This window comes from Prosopis cineraria, unplaced genomic scaffold, assembly GCF_029017545.1.
Source record: "Prosopis cineraria cultivar Desert tree isolate PC_DT_omini unplaced genomic scaffold, ASM2901754v1 PC2, whole genome shotgun sequence".
Lineage (NCBI taxonomy): Eukaryota > Viridiplantae > Streptophyta > Magnoliopsida > Fabales > Fabaceae > Prosopis > Prosopis cineraria.
Genome location: NW_026555333.1, coordinates 17151578 through 17164819, shown reverse-complemented (window position 1 = coordinate 17164819; position 13242 = coordinate 17151578). Strand labels below are relative to the sequence as shown.

Genomic DNA, 13242 nt, shown 5'->3' with positions numbered 1-13242 from the left:
CTCCTCCCTCCTTTTTTTCCCAGGAAAGTTGAAGTCTGACCTTCTCTTTCCTGAATATTTTATTGCTATATTATGCAGTAGTTTACGTTGATTGATTAAACAGAAACAATTAGTAGAGGGGTCCAGGCTCAAACCATGAGATAACAGGGAGAAAAAAGGTGGAGACAGCGGACAAAATAAACTTTGGTTACTTTATATTTTTTGTGCTAATAAGTAATAAGTTAATAGGCACGTAAATGAGGTGAGGCAGCTTGTGTTTTTTTTTTTTGGCTGATTACTTATAGGTGTCCTTTTGATTCACCATGTTGTGTAGAACTAGTCTATTCCACTAGACCCAACCTCCATAAGTAGGCCACTTGTATTTTGATTAGTATATATGTAGAGCAAAATTTGTATATTATTGAACTTGGAATTATCAATGATAAGTGGTATATACTTTGTGTATTGAGGTTCGAGACCATTGCTTTCTTTGACCAGACAATGGAGAATTACATTGCCGTAACGTGTGGTAATCAAACTGCAAGAGAATCAACAGCATTTAACTCCTTTGGGAAACAAGTTCTAATGAATCTGCAAACGACAACACCCAAAAGACAAGGGTTTTTTCCAGCCACAAAAGCAGAATTGCCTGAGAATGGTTCAACTATTTATGCGTTTGCTCAGTGTACTGAAACTATCACACAGAATGGGTGCCTCAATTGCTTGAACAGCGGGTATAACAATATGCTTACTTGTTTTCCAAATTCTGATGGTAAGGTCTTTGCATCTGGATGCTTCATGAGATACTCCACCACTTCCTTCTGTCCTGATAATTATCAGACCATTGAGGTCGCTCCCTTATTAGGCAAACAAAAGGTACGGTTAATTCAAAGATTTCGATATGTATAATACAAATATTCCAGCATCACAATTTGATTTGCTTATTATGTGTATTTAGAAAACTATATCCTGTTATATATTCCCTAATTTGTCAGTGCATGACTAGACATGCGAATATGTTTTCTTGAATGGGACTGAGTTTAGGTGTTTTTTTTTTTTTTGGCTTTATTACTGGAAGTTGTAATTAAGAAAATTGATATATAAATGAGTTTAATTTTTACCTATTCAAAAACGCATAATACATGATTTTTTTTGGATTAAACAGCACATGATTAATTTAATAGATTAATTTATATGCATTGATTTCATAACAAATAATCAATATACTCCCTCCAATCCTTAAAATTTATTAACTCAAGTCTTAAAATTTAACAAGTTTCACTTCTACCTCTAATAAGAAAGGAATTATTTTGAATAATTTTTCCTAACATTTAATGAAGGTAGAAAAGTAAAGATAAATATAGAGAATAAAAAAATGCTCTATAGGACCAAAATTAATCTTCTTTCTATGCTCTATAAATAAGATGAGAGGAGTAGAATGTAAAATCTATTAAACTGTCACGCTCCGAAACATAGGAGTGACCGGCATGGGACATGTCTAAAATATACATATCCCTTGAACCTTAATTCAATTTATAGTGAATTTAGGAAATCTTGGGTAATAATTAATTTTTTTAAAAAAAATTATTTTTGTAATGATTTTGACAGCACCTCCCTTATAATTGCCCAAGAATCCTATAATATAATTTTTACAAGTAAAATATTACTAAAATCAGGAGCACAGCTCCATTTAGCTAGCAGACAAAGTATATAACTAAATAAGGACCTTAACTATAGCCTATGTGGAGTGCCTAACCATATTTCAAAACATAATACATAAATTTCATAATTACATCACAAGAAATATTTATAAGCAAATCTTGACCTTACTCAACCAAAAGTCTCTTAGTAGTCAGCAGGACGTACAATGTTAACTATATTATCTGAGGCCAAAAATAATATTCTAGTGAATAACGTCCCAATTACAGTTGATTGAAATAATGAAAGATACAACAATGAGTTTCTTATAAACTAAATAAAATAATCAATTGAAAATAATATAGCACATACCCTCTATACATGTATATATATATATATATATATTAACAGTTATATAAATGCAAAAACTATAAATGTGAGAATTCAATTACAATTTTTATTAGAAATTAAAGATCCACTTTAAAGATCAACATGTTAAAACACTTTGGAAATTATGTAGCTTAATATAAAAATCCAGATATGGTAAAATAATAGTTTGCTTTAAAGATCAACTTTAAGAAAAACTAATTTTCAAAATTCCCTCTCAGTAGGACTTGATTAGAACGATTATCAAACATGAATATACAATCCACGAGGGCAAATAACCAACAAGCATAGCTTGAAACCACAAAAACAAGCGTGAGCATAAAGCCCACAAAATCAAGTGCAAGCACTAGGCCCACGAAAACAAGCGTGAGTACTATGCTCATGAATAATCATCCCTCCATTCCATATGCATTGGTAATCGCACGGGACTAGCACCTTCTAAGCACCCTGCTAGCTAGGTGTCTCATGGTACGCCAAAGACTAACGGTATTGCCATTAGTAATCAGCATTTTGATTAAATCCCACATTTCAAATCAAGCATGCATGGGTTTAAAAATCAACATATTATCTCTTTTTAAAATTTCTCATCAAGCTCAATATAAATGAATGCATTTGTACATAAGTCCCATGCATGTTCTTAAAACATAAAATTAACATTTTCAATGTAGCAGATACTTTTGGATACTCAATTAAAGGATGACTCCAACTCTTTCTATCGTATAATATAATAAAATTTAGTATAATAAAATATAGTATAATGAAAACATTTTCATGTATGATAGTTGATAATAAAATTGAGATCATGAACCATAAAATAAAGTAAAAAAAGCTCTAACATTTGTTCTTGTAAATAAAAGAGTTAGCACATGAATTGCTAAATCAATATTTTCATAAAAATAAGTTTGTTAACGAGTTATTGGGACAATATTTACTTATCTAGAAAGCTCACAAGACAAAAATTTGCTCCCTCTAAACACCTCTCAGTTGCATTTTGGCTACTCTAATTACCTAATTAAGAAGAATAAAATAACTTTATTTAACAACAACTCCACTTTATATACCACCAATAAAATTCATCAACCCATTATCTTGTCAAGAACTAATAAAATTTTTCTCAATCAATATTTATCCCTAACCTAGCAACCATATTTAAAATATTTTATTTCTTTCTCTAGCCAGTAATTATACCTTTATATTACAGTCACACCATAGCCACTAAATCATTTGTTATTTACGATCACCAACCATACAACATCTCAATATCTAGTTAGTCTTATAGTAGCTTCACAATCAAAATTTTTCATAAAGCTCAAGTAAAATCCATAAATAATTGACACCCAAACTAGATATGTCCTTGTAAAAGTTAATAAAATTTCAAAAAAATTCATAACCAAACGACACTCATTCAAACAGATACTTTATATCCAACATCTTATAGGAACTTTTGCTTAAACCATAACAAGAAGTCCTTTTCTTTTCCAATCTCCTTGTAATATAAAATAAAATTTCATTAGGCTCCCTACAAATCCAACAAAGTAACCACAACATTCCTTAGATATTTCAAATATTAATACACAAATAGCAATTTAGTACTTGAATTATTAATGAAAATATTCTCTTCCAAACCTCTTCTAATTCCAACTTTCTTTCCAAAGTTTCTCAATATCAATAGTTAGATTAATCAATCTTCCTAAATTTTATTCTTTCAACCGAATCCAAACAATGCTCAAATAAAATTTAAACCCACACTGTATCTAGCTCTAATAATATGAAAATTTCAGCTTGTCTAAACCCCTCATTCTCTATTCGAACATATATAGTAGCAAAGGAAGGGGAAAATCACAATCTCAATAGTTCAAACATCCACACTAGATTATCAAGAAGGAGAGTTCAAAGCCACTCATTACTACAGCAATAATTCTTCCAACACAAATGTTATCTAGAATATTCTCTAAATATTCTATCATTATTGTATATATATCTCAGTCATTATTAGAAAATATTATTTAATATTACTATGTAATTATTAATCATTATTAGGTTGTCTTTTTCTTAATGTATATATTGTACCTTTCAGCTCAATAATAGACAAGATATTTCTCCATATTTCTCTTGCTTCTTTCATGGTACCAGAGTTGTATTTTCTTTTTTGCTCCTTCTTCTAGTACTGCATCTTCATCATCTGCTCGTTTCATCCCTGACACTGTCCTTGGCTGCTCTTTTTTTCTCGTGCCTTTAGAATTCAATTCTTCCTTCAGCTTTCACATCTCCGGTGGGACCTGCTATACCTTTTCTCTTTGGCTTTTCTATCTTGCCTTCACGTTTTATTCCTTTCCTTTGGTTTTTTGTTCTTCCCCTTAAACTAGCATCTATTTTGTCTTCTTCCTCATTAAATTTTTGGAACTTCTCTCTCTGATTAAGCCAATCCATATAGACTCTTTTATTTTGAGATTCTTGCTTTACCGTAAAATTCTCGTTTAGTCATCGTCTCCTCTTGGTCTTTCTTATTTATTTATTTTATTTTTTACCCCTTATTCTTCAATAACAAAATTTGAGGTTGCTCAACCTCTTTTTATTTTGTTAACCAGTCCTAACTATTGCTTATGGATGGAAGGTATGCTTGGTTTTTTTGAAAGACAGAAAACTTTGGCGATATATTACTAGAGATGTCTCATTTCCTGTTAGATCCTCTTTTGAAGATGACCAAAAATTTACTGATCGGTTGGATGATTGGGATAGTAAAAATAATTAAATCATAACATAGTTTCGAAATACTTCTATTGCTAGTATTCATCAATAGTTGGGGCGCTTCGAAACTACTAAGGAGGTATGGGATTATCTTGCTAGCTGATACACCTCTTCTAATTTGTCCAATCAATACCAATTGCAGAAGGACTTGGCTATTCTCAAAATGAAGTAAGGTCAACCGTTGCTTGAGTTTCTTTCTAAGATAGAGGCTATTTGGGACCAACTAGCCTATTTTGAGCCTACTTTTAAAAAATGATGAGGATGCTAAAGTTTTCTTCAAGTGGTGAGATCAACTTCGTTTTATACAATTCTTGATGGCTCTTACTAACGATTTTGAGCTTGTTCGTGCCTTTCTGCTGTACCAAAGCCCACTTCCAACTTTTAAGGATGCTCTTCCTCATCTCCGTTCCAAGGAAACTCGTTTGGGTCTTCTTTAATGATCCCCTGACATGGCTTTCATTGCTCCTGGAAAGAATTCTAAGCTTTATCGTCGCTACCCACAATCTACTCACACTTTTGATTAGTGTCTATATATTGAATGTAGAACTTGCCAGAAAAAAAGACATATTGCTGTGAATTGTCCTTCTTTGACTTGTCGTTATTGTCAAAAGTCTGGGCATCTTATTGATCAGCACCCCACTTGACCTCCCAAACCTAATCAAGGGAGGTCATTCAAGTCTGGTTCGTCATCATCCAAGCCTGTTCTATCTATTATTGATGAGCCACCTATTGCTGCTGCTTCTACTTTAAGATCCTCTACTATTGAACTTGAGTCTTTACTTTGCAAGCTTATCTCCAGCTCTTCCAGTCTACCTACTGCCTTTAATTGCTTTACGTCCTTTACTTTCTACTGGTCTTTTAGGACACGTTGATGTTGAGACTTTACATTGTATCTCTTATCAAACTGCTAAACAGCCTACTTTATCATTTAATAAAAATGACTCTATTGCTAATGAGTCTTTTGATTTAGTTCATTCTAATGTTTAGGGCCCAGCACCCACTCCCTCTATAGGAAGCTCATGATATTTTGTGATTTTTATTGATGATTTCCCCCATTATACTTGGATTTACATGACAAAAAGTCAATTTGAGTTGCCTGATATCTATATTAAATTTGCTACTATAGTTTACACTAAATTCTCTAAAGATAATGCCTTAGAATGCCGTGATTCTAACTTGCTCAAATTTCTTGATGCTTAGGGTACAATCTCCCAATACTCATGTCCTTACACCTCTCAGCAAAATGGCCGAGCTGAACGAAAACACTGTCATTTCTTGACTCAGTTTAAGCCCTCTTCATTTCTTCTTCCTGTCCTAAACATTACTAGGGGGAAACTACTTTAACAGCTGCCTATTGCATAAATAGAGGTCCTACCCCAGTTCTTGGTCCTTCATGATATTCTTCTTGATTATAGTCTTTTGAAAGTATTTGCCTGTGTCTGTTTTATTCTTCTCCCTATACATAAAACTACCAAATTGCAAGCTCGTGCCTATGTTTGTTGTTTTCTTGTTTATGACCTTGAGTATAAGGGTTATCGTTGTTGGGATCCTATATCTCTTCGCATTAGAATCTCTCATCATGTTGTTTTTTGGGAACCTATGATGTTTTCATCCTTAACTGATTTCTCCTCTGTTTCTCTTCTTTCACCTTTTATTTTCACAGATCCTTCGCTTGATCTTTTTCCAAGTGACTTTAATGCATATTCCCCTGTAGAGCTCATTACTGTCACGCCTCAAGATGTTTCCACACAAGCCACGTCTCTTGTGCTCGTATTGTCTAACGATACTTGGCCCCACTGTATAAAAAACCCTCCCTCTTACCTTAGTGATTACTATTATTTTTCCACTATTCTCCATTTACAGGAACCTAAATCCTTTAAGGAAGCCTCTTATGATCCCTTATGGCAGCAAGTTATGAACGAAAAATTGCAGGCTTTGGAAAAAATACACACTTGGGATCTTATTGACCTTCCTTCTGGTAAAACTCTTATTGGCTGTCGATGGGTGTATAAAAACAAGACTCATTTTGATGGCTCTTTAAAGCAATGTAAGGCCCACTTGGTGGCCCAAGGGTTTACACAGGAATATGATGTTAATTATGAGGAGACTTTTGCACTTGTTGCATGCATAACTTCTATTCACAATCTTCTAACCATTGCTGCTGTTAAGCACTGGTCCCTTCATCAGATGGATGTTAAAAATGCTTTTTGAATGGAGATCTAAAGGAAGAAGTGTATATAAAGCCTCCACTCAGGTATCAGCATCCAAAAGATAAGGTTTGTCACCTTCGTCGAGCTTTATATGGGCTCAAACAGGCTCCTCATGCATGGTTTCTAAGTTTAGTAACATTATGAGTCAGCTAGGCTCTCACTTGTAATCCTCACGACTCAGCTCTTTTTGTTCGATCTACTGCTCGTAGTATTATTTTGTTGTTGTTATATATTGATGACATGATTATCACAGGTAGTGATGATACAGGAGTCCAGGAGCTCAAGATATACTTGGGGCAGCAATTTGAAATGAAGGATCTTGGTAACTTGAACTATTTTCTTGGACTTGAGGTCCATCATAGGAGAGATGATATCTCTCTCTCTTAAGTCAAGTATGCTATTGATTTGATATCTCAAGCTCATCTTTTTTATGAGGAGGTTGAAAGTACTCTTATTCATGAGCCAAATGTTTACTATACTTTCACTGATGGCACCTTGTTGGATAATCTCACCCATTACCACTAGTTGGTTGGGGGCCTTATTTATCTTACTGTGACTCGCCCTGACATTCTTATACAGTCTACATTGTTAGCCAGTTTATGTCAGAGCCTCGAACTACTTATTATGCAGTAGTTCTTTGAAATGTTTCGGTACATTAGAGGCACTTTATATCATGGGTTTCACTTCTCTACTAGTTCCTCTCTTACACTGCGAGCTTACTCCGACGCCGATTAGGGTGGTGATTGTGATGATCGATGATTTATGACTGGTTTTTGTATCTTCCTCCGCCATTCTCTTATCTCTTGGAGAAGTAAGAAGTAGACGTTAGCCTCCTACTCCAGTATTGAATTAGAATATCGTGTACTAGTAGACATAACCGCTGAAGTCCTTTGGCTTCGTTGGTTACTTGACGAGCTAGGAGCATCTTAAAGCTCCTCCACAAACATCTATTGTGACAGTCAAGCTACAATCAAGATTGCTTACAATGATGTGTTTCTTGAATGAACCAAACATATTGAAATTGACTGTCACTTCACTCGACAGCATGTTGTTGGGGGCACTATCCAACTCATTCCAATTCGAACCAAGCATCAATTGGAAGACTTGTTTACAAAGTCTTTTCATCCAGGCTGCTTTCATTTCTTAGTAGACAAACTCAAGTTGCTCTCGGTCAAACCATCTTGAGTTTGAGAGGGATGTTATCTAGAATATTCTCTAAATATTCTATCATTTTTGTATGTATATCTCAGTCATTATGAGGAGATATTATTTGATATTACTATATAATTATTAATCATTATTAGGTTCTCTTAGATACAGAACGCAAAGAATTAAGTCAGTGGAGAGGAGAGAAAAATTGTCTGACGATACGTTTTGGCTAATGGGTAGTTTCATAAGGGCTAAAATAATAGTAATGATAATGAACTCCTCTTCTTTTTGTTTTCTTGAGGATTTGAACCTTTAAACACTAAGATAGTTTCCACCCAATCCTTCTTATTATATCTTTTCAAAATTAATAAAAATACATTTAAATATCTTATATAAATTTTAACTTAATTATCCATTATTATTTTTTTATTATATTATATTATTATTAATTATTATTATTTTTAAAAAAACTTTAGGTCATTACATAAACCAAACTATTTTTAAATTCAATACAAACGCAATAATATGAATTTGCATATGTATATCATGCAATAAATTTTAAAGGCATCTTTTATGAACAAAAACACTATGACTCATTTGAAAATGAGCTCTCTATTTTCCTGCCTTGAAGGCTCAAACAAGAAAGGGGACATCTATTGGTGGAGTTGTTGGAGGTGTAGCTTTTCTTTTGATCCTCTTTGCATTATTTGCCTGGATTAGACGATCAAAAACCCCCAGAGGTAAATGACTTGGAAAGTCTTCAACTATTATGCACGTTTAATTGTATAATTAAGGAGATACATTGGTTTTCATTTTCTGCATCCAAAAAGTAGTCTTTGACCATCTATAGGTAGTGATCAATTCCTAGTAGTTTTTCTTAAAAAAATTACAAGTACTTCTAGCTAGTCCACAATATAATGTAGGACACTTTCAGCATGTATCACACATATTAAAGAAAATCAATTTTTTAAAATCTCGCAAAAAATTTGTTATTTTCTAGTTTTATCCTTATCCACAACTAACATGCATCCATAATTCCTTATACATAATTACTCCGCACATGTATTAATCAACACAACGGGAAAATGGAAAGATATTTCTTAAAACTACAAAATGTCTTACTTGGTCTAACAATAGCTTGTAGAAAATGTTCTATGGTATAAACTGCAAGGAATGTACATATATATTGATATTGACTAATGTTATGCTGAACAGGAGATAAAATAATTGGAGCAAGCAAGTTAGATGGCCTAGTTACTTACAGTTATGAGGATTTGAAGTTTGCAACCAACAATTTTAGTGAAGAGAACAAACTAGGACAAGGAGGGTTTGGTGTTGTATACAAGGTAAGTTTATTACGATTTTCAGCATATTTATATTTTCAAAAAACACTTTCAGGATTAACATTCTTAATCATCATGCGTAGGGTGCTCTGAAAAATGGGAAAGTAGTTGCAATCAAGAAATTAAATTTTCGTCAATTCACAAGGATGGAGGAAGATTTTGAAAGTGAAGTGAAGCTGATAAGTAATGTTCATAATCTAAATCTTGTTCAACTTCTAGGATGTTGCAATAAAGGGAAACACAGAATTCTTGTTTATGAGTACATGAAAAATAACAGTCTTGACAAATTCTTATTTGGTAAGTTCCTTTCAACACGCAATAATGATGTGTCTTTCTTTAAGTAGTAATTATTGGATTTTTTTTTTACTAAACCAGATATTTTTGACGCCCTTGACAAAAAAGTTATTCATGTCATAATCTTAATGAAACCCTTTGAGGATGACTTTTATGTATGCCCCTACTTTTTAATCATATCCTTCAACTTGTGTAAATTTGGAAAAATAGGTAAAAGGAAAGGTTCTCTCAACTGGAAGCAACAATATAATATAATTTTAGGAACAGCAAGGGGGTTGACTTATCTACATGAGGAATTTCATGTTCATATCATACATAGAGATATAAAGATCCACAACATCCTCTTAGATGATAACCTACAGCCTAAAATTGCTAATTTTGAATTGGCAAGACTTTTATCTGAGGACAAATCTCATTTGAGCACCAAATTTGCTGAAACATTATAAGTTGACATAATATTTGTTTAATTTTCTTAACTTGTATTTGTATTCATCCAATCTTTAATATAAGATGAAGTTAACTAAATTTCACGCTTATTAAGAAATGTAAGTTATGACCATGAAATTGTAGGAAAATTTTTTTGCAACTTTCCAAATTTACCCTTCTTTGTAATTAATTAATGACCACTATAAATTGTTGTTTAATTAGGAATTAAAATAATAATAAATAAATAAATAAGGCATAAAATCAAGGGAAAAGTATTAATTACTCTAGCCTCGTCTTGTACAATACAAGGATTATTGAAGATATTGATAAGTCAATGGAACATCCTATTGCTCCTCTAAATAGTTTTAACTTTTTTTTCTTTCTTCTCCCACACCCACACATATTGCATGAATGCATCGAGAAAGAATTTGTATTGATATGGGACATGAAGCAATACTTTATTTTGCATGTTTTCATACTTTTTTGGTTTCTATATATATATATATATATATTAAAAGAACGATTTTGTTTGGTGAATTTCTTAATTAATATTTGTGTTTGTGCTTATGAAACAATTCTCTGATCATTGTAGTTTATGTTGCATATTTGTCAGAGGATGCATGGCACTGAGTATGTAATTCATGGCCAATTATCAAAAAAGGTTGATATCTATAATTACGGTGTTGTAGTCTTGAAAATCATTAGTGGTCAACAAAGCAAAGAATTAACCATTGATGGTGAATTCCTTCTTCAAAAATTGAGAAAACTCCCATGAAATTTTTAAAGAGGCCTTTTTTATTAAAAAAAAAAGATAGATTCAAGACTGCTTTAGCAGCTTAGTTCAACTCTTTTGACAAAGCTATTAGTTCTTAATTAGAGAAAAATAATTAAGAAAACATTAACATATGCTTTGCTCTAACCTATTATAATACGCCTTCTCATTCCATTTCTCTTTCATCGTCAAATTGTTAGGCTTGGAAATTATATGAGATAGGCATGCACATAGAGTTGGTGGACAATACCTTGGATCCTAAGAGTATGATGCAGAAGAGTGAACAAAGTCATAGAGATTGCATTGCTTTGCACTCAAGCTTATTCTGAAGCAAGACCAATGACGTCCGAAGTAGTTGTTTTGCCCCAAAACAAGGATTTATTAGAGAATATGAAGCCCACTGTGCCTCTCTTGATTGAAACTAATTAATGGTATATGAGAATTCCAAGGCTGAGCCAGGCCTATGACTGTTTCTAGTCCATTCTACTGATGGCCTGTCTTGTTTTAAATAAAAAAAAGTATATTCCTCACTTTTCTTTTTCTCTGACATCATTGTTAGCATCGAATGCAAACCATTTGAAATAACAATTACAATTATTCTAAAATAAAGTAAATGTAAAAGTGTATATAAGAATAATTTCAACTCCAACGGCCCCATAGTCTGTAGTTTTTTCAATCAGCTTTTCCCCATTTGTATTTAGACCAAATTTTTTACAATAATTCATTGAAAATTTCTAATACCTAATTCAAAGTTCAACAATCCTCTTTCAATTATATGCTACCTAAACATGCTTACGAATCACACAAGTACGACAACTCATTTTTATTGATGTGGAATTTTTATACTACCCAAATAAATAACTTTAAATAGATGGATGTTAGATATAAAATTAAAACCTAGATCTAATCTATTTAAACACTAGCTTAGTAACTTTTAATTTTTTAACTCTCGAACTCTATGCGAGCCAGTGGCAGAGCCACGTCTTATGGGGGGGGGGGGGAATGCACCCCCTCAATTTGGCTAAAATTACAAGTATATGATGGAAGATTTAATATTTTACACAATCACACCTTATATTTTTGTATTTTACACTTTTATCTTTAACTAATTATTTGAGATTACTCAAGTCTTGATTAAAATCTAAATATATTAATTACAAATTTTTCAAACCCATAACAATTTAGTTTAAGCGTGATGAATTTTAATATAAAATATTAAACTCTTACTATACATGAGACAACCTTTATAAAAAAAATCATTATTTACCTTTTAATTACAAAATCAAATCCAAATTTTTCACAATGATTTTTTTCATTATTTACTTTTTATTTCTTGCTCAACAATATAATTTTAAAAATGAAATCAAAAAATATTAATTTTTTTGTGATTATTTTTCACCTCTATTATTGAAATGTATATAATTATTTTTCAATTATTAAATGTTTATTTTTATAATATTAATATTTTTAAATTAAACTGCATCCCCTGAGTTAGTGTTTTGACTCCGTCACCGATGTTACCCAGCGCTTCATAAAGTTCAAACTAAAGATCCAATTCTCTATCATTACATCCACTACTAGACGTCAAGTTGCCTTTGTCTCTTCAAGCATCATTCCTTCCTTTGAGTAGTATACACCACATACTCCATTGCCCATTGGCACACACCACATAAAATTCAATTTAGTATTAAAATAAGTATCATAATACGTTTTTTTAACTTCAATAACTTTTTGTGCATGATAAAAATATAGTTTAAATTAATTAAATGATCCCAAAATTAATTTATATCAAATTTTATTGTTCATATTTTTTAATAAAATAGTTGAATAAAGCTCTATACATGGAAAACTATTTTAAAAATATAAAAAAAAACTATAGCTAACAATATTATTCATCTTTTCTTTCACATTCCATATATCATTTTCCTCTATACGGACCACAATTGATCTGAAGGATAATAATGCGCCACATCATTGATGGAAACTTCAAAGAACACGTCTTCACAGTGACCAGGTAAATGGTGCATTAATTGGGACTGCTTTCTTCTTCTTTGACGTGGAAACTAACATTTTATTAATTATTGAACATAGGAAAGTCACACAAGAGTCCAAAGGATAAAACGCCAAACCACATTGCAACACCCAGAAACCAAAATCACAGAATACAAAATAAATAAAATAAAAAGAAACAAAGAAATGTCCACGAAACTGAGAATAAATTCCATCTGCTTATCAAATTAAAGGGTAGTGATCATAGCAAATATTGACCATATAGCTAGATTGAATCTAAATAATA

At 32.1% G+C, this 13242-nt stretch overlaps 1 protein-coding gene across 1 annotated transcript; it reads left to right on the top strand.

The window, feature by feature from the left end:
• Nucleotides 1-480: 480 nt before the first annotated feature.
• Nucleotides 481-10804, top strand: LOC129302579 (uncharacterized). The gene is made up of 9 exons (XM_054941506.1): nt 481-855; nt 4138-4276; nt 6416-6522; nt 6616-6799; nt 7216-7313; nt 8743-8851; nt 9327-9457; nt 9538-9751; nt 10767-10804. Exons 1-9 carry the CDS (start codon nt 481-483, stop codon nt 10802-10804), a joined length of 1395 nt encoding a protein of 464 aa, XP_054797481.1.
• Nucleotides 10805-13242: the final 2438 nt, after the last annotated feature.

What these genes read in the sequence shown, in the direction of transcription:
- LOC129302579 (XM_054941506.1), top strand. Translation starts at nt 481, where the DNA reads ATGGAGAATTACATTGCCGTAACGTGTGGTAATCAAACTGCAAGAGAA. An exon ending in CCTTATTAGGCAAACAAAAG is followed by an intron (nt 856 to 4,137) that starts GTACGGTTAATT and finishes TCATGGTACCAG; the next exon opens with AGTTGTATTTTCTTTTTTGC. An exon ending in ACGATCAAAAACCCCCAGAG is followed by an intron (nt 8,852 to 9,326) that starts GTAAATGACTTG and finishes TATGCTGAACAG; the next exon opens with GAGATAAAATAATTGGAGCA.